Raw genomic sequence first — 15,363 nt, 5'->3', positions numbered from 1 at the left:
CCTCTCACACAGTTGCACTGATACCTTGTATCCATCCTCTCACACAGTTGCACTGATACCTTGTATCCATCCATCGGCAGGTATTAGCTGTCTTGTCCTCTTCTCCCTTCCCCGACCAGAAGACTTCCATGTGGTTTGTGTCCTCTCTTGTCCCCAGGTTTTCCCTTTCTGCTGGGTCCTTTGCATCTACTGAGAAACATAATGTATCATCTTATCCTGAAGACTTCTCTCTGGGCTCTCAGCCCCCTCTACCTGTAGATACATTTTCCAGTTCCTGTTACAACTAGCCTTCTTGAAGGAGTTCCCCTCCTCCTCCAGCCTTCCCATGTTCTCTTCACACAGCTCCATTCTGACACATGTCTTCAAGAAATTCCCTGAAGCCATGATGCCAGGGCCAGTGAACGGAAGAGCAGTCCATCACGTTCTCTTCGCTACCCTCCTCTTGTCCTTCTTGATGGTCATTTGGAGCACAATTCTTCTCTTCCTCCTAAAGCCTTTGTCTTCCGCTTGGCCTCTGGAACATTGCTGTGTTGTTGTGTTCTTCCTACGTGACTCTTTCTTCATCCCCTTTGCTTGTCTTCCTATGTCTCCCCAACCTCTAATGATCTTGAAACAATGGATCATCTCAGGATTCAGTTCTTGGAACGCCTCTGAGTCTACACTCATGACTTCTAGCTTGCCAACTTTAAACACCATGCCCATCCTTGACCCTTCCCATGTACGTGTCCTGAACGCCAGCCTCTCCCCCAGCTCCACACCCGGGAATGGACCTGCTACGTGTTTATCTCCACCTGGCATTTGGTTTACTGTATCCAGAATTGAGCTCCTGACTCCTTGTTCCCCAAGACCTGACTGTGTCCTATCTTCCCACTCTCAGGGGTGATAGTTCAGTCAAGTAGTCACTGACACCAACCCTAAATTCTCCTCTCTCTCTCTCTCTCTCTCTCTCTCTCTCTCTCTCTCTCTCTCTCCCCTGCTACATTCAGTGCATCTGTAGATATCTTGGCCCTGACCTTCAAGCTGAATCCATGCTCCCATCTCTTCCTGCTCATTACCGCTGCATCAGCCCAGGCAACTGCCGTCCCTGGCTTCTTACCTGGCCTCCTCATTTCTGCTCTTCTCTCGGCCTGATCTCAGTACTGTGGCTAGCACAAGCCCTCGGATCCCTTCAAGGCACTAGATCATATGGAACACCCACATCTCTCTCCACACATAATAGTCAGAATCCTCAACAGCTTTCCGGCTCTGAATCACCCGATGCTACTGTCACCTCCCTCCACCCCTCCACCTGTACAGTCTTCCCTTTGTTCCCCGCTGTGTTGGAAAGCCACAGCCTTTGCTGTTCTCTGCTTTAAAAATCTTTCCCCTTTTAGACTCCCCGATTGTCCTGATCAAACCAGTAGTTTTCCCATTCCACATTCATCGCCTGTCAGCCCACTGTGTCTATGAATAGCACCCTGGTTTGTATTTCTCATTTTGTCCTTTCCTAAATGGAAGCAAAATGAGAAAAGAGCTTTCTCTAGTTTGTTCAACTCATGTGATACATATGTAGAACAATTGTCTGATCCCTGAAAAGCCGTTGCATGGATGAAATAAATGAGTCACTGAGCACAGAATAGGAAGACCAGACTGTGAACTAGAGTCCTGTGTGAATAACGTTCTCATATGTTGTGAAGTCCATCCGCACCAGCCCTAGGAAGTATCTGGATCTTACAGTTTCCCTCATCTGTACCTTAGTAGCCACCTTTCCTTCCTCTTCCTGAAATAGCAGTTACCTTGCCTTCTTTCGTTTGTATCATTTGCTAGGGAAAAGGCCAGTTTTCTCTCTGAAAGGCCTGTCTAAAGGTTAACTGTCATGAATCTCTGGGGGGAAGTGACAAGCCTAGAGGTCATGGGTCACTGATCTGTATGGGGCGTCCTCTAGTGTGAAGACGACTTGGCAGAGAAGAGGAGGAGCAATGAGGTTCTGCGCAGGGCCATCGAGACCTACCAGGAGGCGGCCAGCCTGCCCGATGCCCCCACAGACCTGGTGAAGCTGAGCTTGAAGCGACGGTCAGAAAGACAGCAGTTTCTAGGTGAGAAGCAAAGAGCTAAGTTGGAGAGAGACGGCACATGGCCATGTTTCGGTGGCAAGAATGTGGTACCTACTCACAGCCAAAGTGTCTACAAAGAAGCCTTGCTTTACAGCTAGCTTGTCTGTCTTAAATAGACCTTTTCTACATTTAAGCAGTCCTAACCTCAGTAATTTTATACACGTACATGTGTGTGTTGGGGGGGCTCTGTCTGTGCACACATGGTCATATGTGCTTGTAGAGAAGCAAATGTTTGTGAACATCCAGGCCAGAGGGAAACCTAGATACCATCCCTCCTTATTTTTTAAGGCTCTTCACAAGCCTGGACTCAATGGCTCTATAGTTCCGAGGACCTTCCTATCCCTGCCTTCCAAGTTTGGGGATTATAAGCCTGCACCACCATGTGTGGCCTTTTTACTTGGATTCTGGGTATTACACTCGGGTCTTTGTTCTTGCAAGTCTGGCTAGCTTGCCAGTCTTTGAGCTTTTCTCAAGCAAGCATGCAAGGCTGACAGCTCCTGAGGAAGGATACCTAAGTTTGTCCTCTGGCCGCTAGATGCACACACATGTATGCGTATAAACATACACAGAAACACTGCGGATTTTTACATTCATTTCAATTTTTTAAAGAATTTGTTAAAATATTATTTAACTTAGAATTATGGACTTCTTTGGTTCCCTGTTAACTTTCTTTCTTTCTTTCTAACTTTCTTTCTTTCTTCTTTCTTTCTTTCTTTCTTTCTTTCTTTCTTCTTTCTTTCTTTCTTTCTTTCTTTCTTTCTTTCTTCCTTTCTTTCTTCCTTTCTTTCTTTATCGGGGGTCTTTCAAGACAGGGTTTCTCTGTAGCTTTGGAGCCTGTCCTGGAACTCGCTCTTGTAGACCAGGCTGGCCTTAAACTCACAGAGATCCGCCTGCCTCTGCCTCACAAGTGCTGGGACTAAAGGTGTGTGCCAACACAGCCTGGCTCCCTCTTAACTTTTATGCCAAGACATGCTCTTGCATCCTAGCCCTGGAGCAAGGTCATGTGTGAAGACGTCTGACCTGTCACAGACATTCTTGAGTGGTTAGTGTGGTCTCTTCTGCTGAAGTGTGAATGAGGCAGGGTCACACTAGGAGGCTCGGAGGCAATGAGACCGAGACCCTAGAACTGCATGGAGGTGAAGTTGCCTCACAGTGCGACAGGGGACCAGGACACAGAAGAAGGGGCAGGCAGCGGGTTTCTGCAGGAGGTACTCTGGTCTGTACTATTGTCATCGTTAACAGAGAAATTCCAAGGCAGGAGGAAAGCTAGAGCCTAGGTGTGGGCAGGTAGGGAGGCCGGAAGTGTACAGAAAAGAAACCAACTTGTAAGAGAAGGAATGGCCGCTTGGGCAAGCCACCCTGGGGTTCTGATGGGAATAGCACTAACCAGCAGTAGGGCACAGACCACGGAATGAACAGGCCAGGCTTTCTGCTAACTGGGGAGCTGCAACCCTGACCGAACCTGCTGCCGCCTCCTGACTGACATCCCTTTTACAGGCAGCTAATCCCTCTGAGGTGGTTTTCATAAGTGCTCATCTTATTTAGCACTGTCTTTTTGTTTTCAGTTTCTGTCCCCAGTTGGGACAGAGGCAATGATGGTGGACCCAGACTGTTTCCCTCTGAAAGCCACAAAGAAAACAGCGGCTGGGATTTCCTGAGCCATGTAGTGCACCATAGCCTGTCGTCCACCAGAGGCTCCCCTAGTACAGAAGATGTTTCCTCTGGTCTTTAACTAGATCAGTAAGGAGAGACAAGCGACATGTGTTTGTTAGAGAAGGCTTCTGCAGTGAAGCCCCGGTCCATGTCCCTCAGTGCCCATTTATGTCAACAGAAAAATACCAACTGCACGGCCCCAAATCTGACTCTTCGTTATCGACCCTCTCTCAAAAATTTTAAAGCTAATAACCCAAAATGATTTCAGCAGAACGTTTTTCTAAGGAATTAGAAAACTGACATTTTCTGAAGAAGGAATTTAAGATAAAAATGTAAATGTGGATTGACTCAGAAAATAAAGCTGTCTTTACAGTTTAGGGTTGATGCTGTGTTTACTATCTACGCGAGCCATTATGTATAGCATTATAACCCTGCTACTTAGGACTCAAGAATCCATTCATAGATGAAGTCAGATGTAAGGTGTTTTCAGGCTCCATTAAACCCACTCGCATGGTTTATGTCCTCAGCACAAAGGAGCACATAATATTTTTGTTCCTATTCATTATTTTTCCAATATCAGGTCACATGAGAGGCTCCCTGCTTACCCTCCAGAGGCTAGTTCAGCTGTTCCCTGGTGATACGGCATTGAAAAACGACCTTGGCGTAGGATACCTCTTGATGGGAGACAATGACAGCGCCAAGAAGGTTTATGAAGAGGTAAGCACTGGTCCGCTGTGGACCGCACCGATTATCTTGTCTAGTGAGTTCAAGTGCTGATGGGAAATTCCCTGCCATGTGCACCGTGTCTTGTTCTCTTTATCTTGAATGAAATAGCATGTAAGTCCTAGATAGTCTGAACTTGGTTTTCCCATTTCTCTTCCCTTCCTGGACCCAGGATGTCACATCTAATATAGGCTGACCTCAAACTCATGGCAATCCTCCAGTCTCAGCCTTCCAGCTGCCACCATGCCCAATTTTTCCTGTTTTGTTTTTCTTTATTGACCTGTCTCCATTGTGCATTTATGGCAGGTCCCATAAAGATGATTCAGGTATACATATACATTGACCATATTTATCCTTGTATCTTGATTGGAACAATTTAATTTAGTTCACAGTTGCTGTAACATTTTTTTAAGCTTCATTTTTATCATCCTATAGACAGTTTTCTAAGGGTTTTCTTTGTGGTAGTAACAGAATGAAGTTAATAATGAGGTTGATATGTGTAAAATTTATAATCTTTTTAAGTTTTGCAGTATAAGCCTGTCAGGCAAAAGTAGATTATACTGTTTTCAAAAGGGCATTGATGTTCTGGCCAGGGCGGCTTTCAGAGAATTTCTACATTATAGTGGGCATTTTAATAGATAACCTCTAAGTCACAAGCAACTATATAACCCAGAAAACTGGCTCCTTCAGGCAATGAGGGAATTTATTTGGCACAAAGCAAACAGGATGTCGAATGAACTCTGAAGCTGGAGAAAGCTAAGCTCTGTAAAACAAAGATGGATATGAACGCTTGTTATTCTTTAACTTGGGCCTCTGGATCAATGGTCTCCACGCTGCTCCCTTTACAGGAAATGCTACTGCAGTGAGCTAGCTGTGTAGCTGGAGGGGCTCTTGTGTATTGAGAATGACATCAACAGCAGCAGTCTCACCCCCAGGCCGGAGACCCGGTCCACTCTCAATGTGATGCCCGCTGCTGTTGCTCTCAGTGCTTAATTGAAAAATCATTGAATTTTGAAGCTATTGTCTTTCTACCCATGTTATCAACTTCATTGTTTTTGAGGGAGCAGAACTTTGACCTTGGCTTTCTATGACGTCGTTGATGCCTACACAGGTGGAATGAGGCATTGCAAATGTGTGCCTTCCAGAAAAGACCCACATCAGGCCATAAGACAATTCCATGTGACCACGGGTGTCTGCTAGCATACCCGGTGTCCCCTGCCCTGCAGAATTTGGTTAAAAAAACGTCGTGTGTGTCGGTGATTCAGAACTGTGGAGATGTAAAAACGAACACACCATCACAGACACAGAGACGGAGATGCTGTGGTCCTTCCTCCTTGTATGTCCCCTCCTTCCCACACCCCCTTCTTCTTTCTTCTTGTAAAATTCTCCCGTTTCCCATCCCCCTCTTTTCTTTCCTTCCAGTATCCTCGGCAATTTGCTCCCCTCTGGGTGTCAGGCACACAGGAGGTCAGGGCAAGCTTCGAGTGCACCCTGACTGGCCTCTAACTGCACATGTCTCCTCTCTCCCCCTCCAAACCTCTTCCCTGAGTGCGTTCAGCTCGTCCACCTGACGGCAAGTCTCAGAAATGTGAAGCAGTTTTCCTCACCTTGAAAAAGAAAGTTATGTCGTTTATGCACCTGAGGCCACAGTCTCACCTGGCTGAGCAGACTAGGATGCACGAAGCTCCAGATATTGCCGCACCACACAGCTGATGGGTTTTCTTTTAAAAGAGCATTCATACATTGAAAGTAATATGCGGTTTGCCGTTTCCCTTCCTCTTGCGTCTAAATGAATGAGCTGTGGCTAGTGGATACTCTTTCCCTAGCCAAAGTGTGGCCTGGTGTATTTATCTTTTCTCCCAGGTTCCTTTCAGAAACTGTTACCAGGGTTGCACTTTTTGTGCACATTGATCTTTGAGCACATTTAGGAAAACCATTGTGAGATCCTATTTTTAGTTTTTCCTGGTTTTGTTTTCGGCATAGAGACTAGCTTTACAGAGATTTGGTAGGAACCACTCGCAGCTGCAGCTTTTGGAGACTTCTCCCCCATCTCCCTTCCAAGGGAGTGGCGCTGCCACCAGCTGGGGACCGCAACCCAGCATCATTGCCAGTTCTTTGCTGCCCCACACACCCTGTGCCGATCTATGGCTCTGCCGCGCACCGCACCCCCATGTCTGCGCTCAGTGCTCTGACACCCAGTTACCGAGCTTCCGGCAAGGGTGCTGGAGGTTAAAATATACAAACACACACAGACAGAGAGACAGCGACATGGGTCATCCTTGAATTCCCCAAGAATGCCCCCTTTATTGTGTTCAGGGGCAGATTATATAGAGATAGCCACGCCCCAGCCAAACCCACCAGAAACCACTCTCCTGCCATCAGGAACTCCTGAAGGTCTTGTGCTCAGAGCAGCTGTAGGCACTCAGATCAGGGGATTACAAGAAATTCAGGATCTGGGGTCAGCCAGCCCGCATTTACTAAACATACACACACCAACCAGTTCAGGACCCAATATCAAAGCAATGCAGAATGTGTCTTCATGGGGTTTCCAGTCTGGGGCCAAGCCACCACTTGTCACATTGTCTTCACCGGCCCAGTGCATTCACCAGACACCGGACACCTCTTGCTTGAGCCGGCTCTGATTCTTCTGCAGGGTTGCTGTCCTTTGACCTTCATTTACCCCAAGCACCACCTGACCGTAACGCCCAACTCCAACTCTGCTGGGCTTCTTCTCATAGAAATGTTCTTGAAATACCATTTACTGCGTACCCTTTCAGGGCAACGAGTTCAACCAAATGTTTGGAGTGGTTTATAGATTTAAGTATTGTCTATCTATACAGTGCATACTTTATAAAAAAGTACATGCCCTCCAAATGAAATTTAAAGCTCAAATGAAATATTTAGAGTGCTTTCCAAATTTTATTGAACTGAGAAAAATCCTTTCCCCCTGACTAGAGTGTTACTATTTCAGTATCACCACCACAAAGTGCTACTCATGGTTTGGGAATACCCATGGATCTAATGCACCCAGGATGTTTGCGTTCTAAGTATCCATCCCGCACTGCATGCTTAGATGTGACGATAGCATGTATGCTGTCCCACAGTGGGACATTGTAAAGGGCAATGAGGATCACTGGAATAGAAGCACAGTGGTACTTGTAGCAGTCAGTTTGGTGATGGAGATCAACACTGAGTAACGAATGGTCAGAAAGCAGAATACGATGTGGGTATGCTGATTCACCTCCCAGGCAAGATAGAGTCGTGCGACTCCCACTGATACACAATTTAAAGCGTGGATCCTGGTGTTTTCCATTTAGTATTTTTGGGTCATAATTCACTTGGAAAATGAAGTCTTGGATAAAAAAAATAGGCAGTGCTTTAAAAGTGTGAAATGTTCCTTGCAATGAGTTTTTTGGAATGTGCGTAAAAATATAGATAGATAGATAGATAGATAGATAGATAGATAGATAGATAGATAGATAGATAGATAGATAGATACATACATACATACATACATACATACATAGATACATAGATAGATACATAGATACATACATAGATACATACATAGATACATACATAGATAAATACATAGATAGATACATAGACAGAAAGATAATATTCAGACATATAATAAATGGATACAAAGATTCTCAGTCTTTTTACTATTTTAGTCTATTTTATTCTCAGTCTGGATTTCTTGTAAACCCACCTGTGTCTTTGTCTATGATTTTATTAAACCAGTAGAGTCACTGTACATCCATCTACAAAGTGCAGAGGTGTGGTGTCTAAATGTAAAGAAACAGATGGGGACAGTACTGTCAGCCACTCTGGCACCTACGCCCTGCCCACCCTCCTGATTCTGTGTGTACCAGGTAGGATGCCTGACTGCCCATCTGCAAATGAGCTGAGAGCCATGGGCCTGCTGCCCAGGAACTGTACTTCAGATCAGAAATGTTTGTCACTTCTTCTCCGTAGCACAAATTCTAATTGGTCTCAATAATAAAAACCCAGAGTTAGATATACGGGTAGATGCTAAAAGATCAGAGAGGTAAAAGAGCCAGTCACTAGGGAGACTTCTTACCCCTACTGAATCCTCAAAGTGAATGGAGCCCCAGATCCTGTCTCCACCTGCTTTATATTCCTGTCTTCACTTCCCTGGTGTTGGGATTAAAGGCCTGAGATCCCCAGTGCTGGGATCAAAGGGGTGAGCCACCACCACCCGGCACTGTTTCTTTTTTAGACTGATTCGATTCGGTGTAGCCCAGAGTGGCCTTGAACTTCTGATCTTCCCGCTGCCTCCTCCCACAAGCTGAAATTAAAGGTGTGTGCCACCACTGGCTGGCCTCTATGGTTAACTAGTGGCTTAGCTCTGCCCTCTGATCTCTAGGCAAGCTTTATTTGTCAGAACACACACAAAATACCATACATTTCTCCCTGGAGGATTAGTTTTCTTGTGTCCCTAAACAGAATATTCTGTGATTCAACGTGACCCCTGGCCTTTCCTCCAGTTTCTTTGCCTATTGTGTTGTTTGTATTTCATACCATTTCCTCTTCCTGTTTGTGTGTGTGCACATGTGTGTGTGCATGTGCGCACATGCGTGTGTGGAGGCCGGAAGAGGGCATCACATCCCTCATAGCTGGGGTCGCGCTCCCAGGAATTTATCTTCATTCATATTTTTAGGCCTGTTATTGTGAAATAATCTCCCACTGCCGAAAGGTTGCACAGGTAGGACATGGGTCCCCAAACATTCCGGACACAGACCCAGCGCAGAATCAAGGAACTGGACTCTGGTACCTCACCAGGCTAACACACAGGTTCCGGCTCAGTGTACTCTCGTCTGCTGCTAAGGCTAGGCCTGTCACAGCTCCTCGGGTATTTTCCACTCCCACACCTATGAAAATGCAGGCAGTGGTTTGGTTACAGCCGTCAGGTATTTCCTCATCATCAATATGATCACACTTTTGGTGCAGGTCAGCCTCAGGAGCAGGGCTGTGCCGTCTGCAGTGATACGGGACCATACTACAGCCTGTGTTTTTTCCATGGTCAAGGCAATGCCCCTGCAATGCCACCCGAGTAGCCTTTGTGATCACCGTGCATCTGCAGCCATGCAATCAAGATTCTTTTCACGTCACACTCGGCCACTAACTTCAGTGACCACTGATGGATATTTTTGTGATGAATGGGTCCTAATATGATAGGCTGAGGCATGTATAGAAAGCAATGTGCAATTGCCCTCCAGGTTCTCTTTAAGCACAAAAATTCGGTGATTTTCTCTATTCGTTGAAAAACTTTGATGTCATCAATTGGCAGACGTTTTTCTGATTGCAGAGTTAAAACCACACTTCAGCAGTTACTACCTTCTCCTTCACCACTGTATTCAGGGAGTAATTGCAAAAGCATTTTGCATTGAGAACAGTGGGTTTGTTTTGTTTAATGATAGCAACGAGACAAAGCGCTACCACCGAGTGTTTGAAGCTGTAACATCATCACCCATTCCAAGTACAGCGAAACTAATTAGGATTTGTTTTGATGCTCACTTGTACAGTTTCTTCTCTGTCACAACAGCTCTTTGCTTTCCTTGACTTCAGGTTCTGAACGTGACACCCAATGACGGCTTTGCTAAAGTGCACTACGGCTTCATCCTGAAGGCACAGAACAAGATAGCAGAGAGTATTCCCTACTTAAAGGTACCTGCCGTGGTCTTCTCCTGGCTTCTCACTTCATGGACTCATTTGAGGCCCCTCCCCCATTGTTTATGGCATGCATGGTGGAGGCTTCCTGGCATCGGAGTGGATGCTTCATAGACAGTAGGCACCTACACCCTGACTGAATGTCGGGGAAAAATCACCCACCGCATAGACAGTAGGCACCTACACCCTGACTGAATGTCCGGAAGAGTCACCCACCATGAGATGTGCTTTGTTTGACGTCACTGTTGCCAAAATTCCCAACAGAATCTGTTTAAGTTTTCTTTAGGCTCTTAGTTTCTGGAAGTTGCTCTGGGTCATCGCGGGGATGGCATGACAGAGCTTGTGGTGGCAGAAAGTGGTGACAGTAGCTTGTTCATGTTGTAGTTTCTGACCACTCATCAAAGCACAGGAGTGGCAGGTAGAAGCCAAATGACCTCCAAGACCTACCCCTGGCGACCTGCTCCTCCAGCAAGGTTGTGCAAGCCCCCAAAGCAGTGCTGCATGCTGGAGGCCAAAGCACAGGGACCCACAGGAGAGGATCCTGACTTCACCACTAATAACATGAGCAGACACTGTTGGGAAAAGACCTTAGGAAGAAATTCCTAACACCAAAGCCATTATAACGTGGCTTTCATTTTAATTAACATTCACAGTTTTCTCCTGCAACATTTACATGTTACATAGCACACATTGGTCACCCATTCCTCCATAGCATAGTTTTTACATATTGGAGAGAAGTAGACAGAATTCATTGATAGTCTCTTAAAATATAGACAGTGTGCTAAGGGCTTTCTTCACAAGTTAAGGAAGGGTCTGCTCTACAGAGCTCCAGCTGCCTCATAGCAGGTAGATAGGTTTGAAGGCCAAAGCTTAGCTAATGGCTCAAAACCCTAAAATATAATTGTTGCTTTTTCTACCGTATTAAACCGAGGCTTGGACGGTTTACCAGAATCACACTTGGTCTTGGTCAGGGCTGTCAAATAAAATCCTTGCTGAATGAGAAATATTACTTCTGTGCATTACTCATCCCTGCTGCACTCGACCACTGAACAGCCCAGATGTGGCTACCGCGACCGACCGAGGAAGAGAATTCAAACCTGTTTAATTTGCTTTTGTTTGGGTAGCAGCAGTGTGGAGGCTAAGAGTAAGCTCTGCTACGGAGAAGAGCTGCAGTTTACAGGAGCTCACGAGCACTCCCCACCTCCATGACAGAAGTGGGCTGGCTGGCTTCAGTGGCTGCGTCAAACGGTTCTCATTGCTGCAACTTGAGAATTCCCACGTTGTGTGCAGTCACACAGGCGTCTAGATTCCTCTTTGCTCCGCAACCCTGGGGCATAGAGCTGAGCAGGGGGGTGCCCTCTGGTTGGCATGTATTCTCATCTGTCCTGGCTATCATTGGACAGCATAGATCTTTCATTCTTCCCAGGGCCATGTGGGCATGCGCATTGGTCTGATTTAAGGTGCCCTCATGTCTCCTTCCACTCTGGAGGCCTGATAGTGTTCCCCTAGCTACATAGGTGGGAACACAAGAGTTGGGGCAGGTATTTAACAAACAAGGATGCTCCATGCCAGAAGTCAGTTGGTTGTGTTAGATGCTATTTTCCAACACTGTGCAAATAACATTTCTTCTGGGAGAAGATAACGACCTTCTAAATATGTGTATGTAGTTTTATTATTATTTTTTAAGCATGGGTATGTGGAGCAGGTGCGTCCACAGCACACAGCATGCTGTACACGGAGGACAGAAGACACCTTGCAGGAACTGGCTTTCCCCTTGCAGCATGTGAGCCCTGAAACTCAAGCTCAGGCCATTAGACTTGGCAGCAAGTCCCCTCACCCACTGAGCTATATCGCCAGCCCTAAGAGAATGGGCCATATAAGGGGAGACCTCAAAGATACAAATTTTCAGAAAAGAAGTCCTTGCTACTAACCTATTTCAGACTTTTGTTGATTTTTTTTTGCTTTTCTTTATTCATTCTCTTAGTATTTTCTCTCTCTTTTTTTAAAACAAAAATCTCCATCCCAGCCGGGCGATGGTGGCGCATGCCTTTAATCCCAGCACTCGGGAGAGGCAGGCGGATCTCTGTGAGTTCAAGACCAGCCTGATCTACAGAGCTAGTTCCAGGACAGGCTCCAAAGCCACAGAGAAACCCTGTCTCTGTGAGTTCAAGACCAGCCTGATCTACAGAGCTAGTTCCAGGACAGGCTCCAAAGCCACAGAGAAACCCTGTCTCGAAAAACCAAAAAAAAAAAAAAAAAAAAAAAAAAAATCTCCGTCCCAATGCTTGTGTGAAAAGTGGGAAGAAATAGCAAAACATGTATCAAACTTCCTGTTGGCTTGAATCCTGTAAATTTAATAAGAAGTTTCATTAACTACCCACAACACATTTGTCCAGGGCAGGAAGAAATACCACGTACACTCTGGCTGCCGTCACTTGAAACTGGAGCAGTGAAGTGTCTGGGTTCAGGGATGCAGACTCTAGGTGGTGTGTGGTCAGGCTTGTAGAGCAAAACAAATGAAAACCCGCCGGCAGGGAAGTCATCTGCAATAGTGAACTATGATTGCTCCCACGGCAGAAGCACACAAGCACGTGCTAATGTATGGACAGGTTCACTCTTAGTCAATGGTAGCACACAAGTGTGTGCTAATGTATGAACCACTCCACTCTCAGTCATTGGTAGCACACAAGTGTGTGCTAAGGTATGGACCATCCACAGTTAGTCAATGGTAGCGCACAAGTGCGTGCTAATGTATGGACCATCCACAGTTAGTCAATGGTAGCTGCATTGTGAAATTTACATTGCTAGTCTCATTTTCATACTCTGAAATGTGGACCAGCCTCACAGTCACTTTTAATAAGGAGATACAATTTTCCAGATCTTAGGTTTTCCTAAAAGATGTTGTAGTTCATACCTGAGGAAAATCTACACCAAACAAGGCATGAGACCTTAGATGTCACTTTTCATAGATGGTAATAATGACTTTTTTTTCCAGGAAGGAATTGAATCTGGAGATCCTGGCACTGACGATGGCCGGTTTTATTTCCACTTGGGGGATGCCATGCAGAGGGTCGGGAACAAAGAGGTACTGCTGACTGGGTTTATGATTTTATTCCAGTAGATAATGGAGTGAGGAGGGGTTATTGCTTCTAGGAACAAATTAGAGCTTTACTAACACTTTTAGCAAAAATTATTAAAGCAGAATTCTTATAAGGTCTTCGTGATTTGGAATTTACAGTTTGTTTGTTTCCCAAGGTATCAAATATGTAATCTGAAAAGTTCCTCTTTTGGTGTGTGTGAGTCAGGGTGTGTGTCTGAATGTATCTGTGTGTGTAGGAACAAGCTAAGTGCTGCCTTGGAAAAATACCTTTAAAATTAAGACAGAGGTCTCTAAAGGTGTTCTAATTTTTAAAAAAATTACAGAGATTAATTTTTATTTTGTACTTTCTGTAGTAGTTATTTTAGAACTATTTGGCTCACCCCTAAGCACTGTGGTCTTCATGGTTAGCTATGTAATTGTCATATTAAATTAAGGCTGAACTTTTGCAGCTAGGATAATGACAGGTACCAAAACACACGCACACACACATGCACACACACACACACAGACATGCATGCACACACACACACACACACACACACGTTATCACTAACCCAATTGGCATATTATCTTTGTGATTAATTTTTTCCTGAGTACAGTTGTCAGCTTGTATAAACATGGCGTTAGTTGCGAAATCATGTACCATGACTTTCTAGCCTTGTCCCACTCCACTGTGACTTAGGTGCTGATGATGAGACACACCTCTCCCATCCTATACTGTAGGAACTTTACCTCAGCTGTCTCCAGAGTCTGAAGAGAAAAGGACAAATCAGAGAGTGGCTCTTTGTGACCTTGTCTTCCCTATGTGACATCTAAGGACAACACAGCTTCAGATTTTTAAATTTAATAAGAATACAAGACCCTCTGGGCAGCCGCTTGTTTTTGCTCAGAAGCAAGGGTGGCTGTGGCTGTGCTGTCTCCTGCAAGAGACGCGAGTGAATTCAGAGCAGTAGAGGCTTGGATGATTGGCGTTCTCTCCCGTCTCCATTTCTGTTCACATGTGCTTTCCCCCTCTAACCTGCCAACCATTCCACTGAAATAGACTAAGACACTTAGAAGTGAAGAGAAAGATGGGGAAAGACATTGCTGATGGATCGTCATTATTTTGTTCCTTCAGTTTTTGATGTTAAAAAGTACCCTCCTTTGGGTGAGAAGGCTAAGAAAGTACCTGCCACCGTATCCAACACTGGGCAAAAATTCGTGTTCAACTACTGTAAATATAATTGTCACTAATTAATTTCTCTTTGAACATTTTGTGGTACAGGGCAAAGACAGAGAAAAGAAATCTACTATTATCTCTCATCTTAGGTGAAAACAGCTCTTACTTCAAGGACAATGAATTTACTACTAAACACTTGTCATGAGCCTGGTATTTAAGCCCAAGGGACTGTTCTGCCAGTATCATTTTCACTAATATGCAAAGAGCAGCCCAGTTCCTGGATTTGGGAAGTTCACGGGATTGTTGCTTCCAGGGGGCAGAAAGGAGTCCATAGCAGCCCCGTGTTAGTGTAGCCCCAGACTGGGTGCAGAGTCCAGGGTCAGAGCTCACCTAAGCTTTCATCCACGGAGCCCCGTCCGTGGACACGTGAGACGCAAGCCTACAGCCTCTGCCGCAGAGGCTGCTGAGAAAATGGATGTGAACAAACCTTTCTGTTAGCGTGGAGGAGAAAGAGAAGAAGACAAACCATGGCAGCCCGGCAGCAGGCAAAGCTCAGAGGCTCCCTTCCTTCCGTCCATGTTCCGTCTTCGTGTCTAGTCTCATTCTCCAGGAGCAAATTCGCACATCTCCTGCCAGTCTGAGGGCACTGCCTGGAATGACACAGCAAGGTCCCACGCTCCTCTGAGCTGTTTTCCTCCTAAATTCTGTCTCTGGTTCCTTTATGGCCAACTTCTGAATCAAAATTGAGGTCAGCCTTGGCTCCTCCCTCTTTTCTTTTTTTTTTAATTTATTTATTTATTAAAGATTTCTGTCTCCTTCCCGCCACCGCCTCCCATATCCATCTCCCTCCCCCAATTAAGTCCCCCCCCCAGCCCGAAAAGCAATCAGGGTTCCCTGTCCTGTGGGAAGTCCAAGGAACCCCCACCTCCATCCAGGTCTAG

The 15,363-nt window shown here is 45.6% G+C and overlaps 1 protein-coding gene across 4 annotated transcripts in view; it reads left to right on the top strand.

Moving 5' to 3' along the window:
- The window catches only part of Asph (aspartate beta-hydroxylase), a 170,717-nt gene that overhangs the window by 121,397 nt on the left and 33,957 nt on the right, over nt 1–15,363 (top strand). For all 4 annotated transcript variants that reach the window (XM_026786672.1, XM_026786671.1, XM_026786673.1 and 1 more), the window contains 4 exons: nt 1,925–2,075; nt 4,327–4,463; nt 10,062–10,160; nt 13,159–13,248. In XM_026786672.1, coding sequence (XP_026642473.1) covers nt 1,925–2,075; nt 4,327–4,463; nt 10,062–10,160; nt 13,159–13,248 — 477 coding nt within the window. The remainder of the gene's footprint in view (nt 1–1,924; nt 2,076–4,326; nt 4,464–10,061; nt 10,161–13,158; nt 13,249–15,363) is intronic.

The sequence above is a fragment of the Microtus ochrogaster genome, linkage group LG5 (assembly GCF_000317375.1).
Source record: "Microtus ochrogaster isolate Prairie Vole_2 linkage group LG5, MicOch1.0, whole genome shotgun sequence".
In the NCBI taxonomy this organism is placed as follows: Eukaryota; Metazoa; Chordata; class Mammalia; order Rodentia; family Cricetidae; genus Microtus; species Microtus ochrogaster.
Note: the sequence above shows the minus strand (reverse complement) of the source record. Positions and strands in the feature narration are given on the sequence as shown.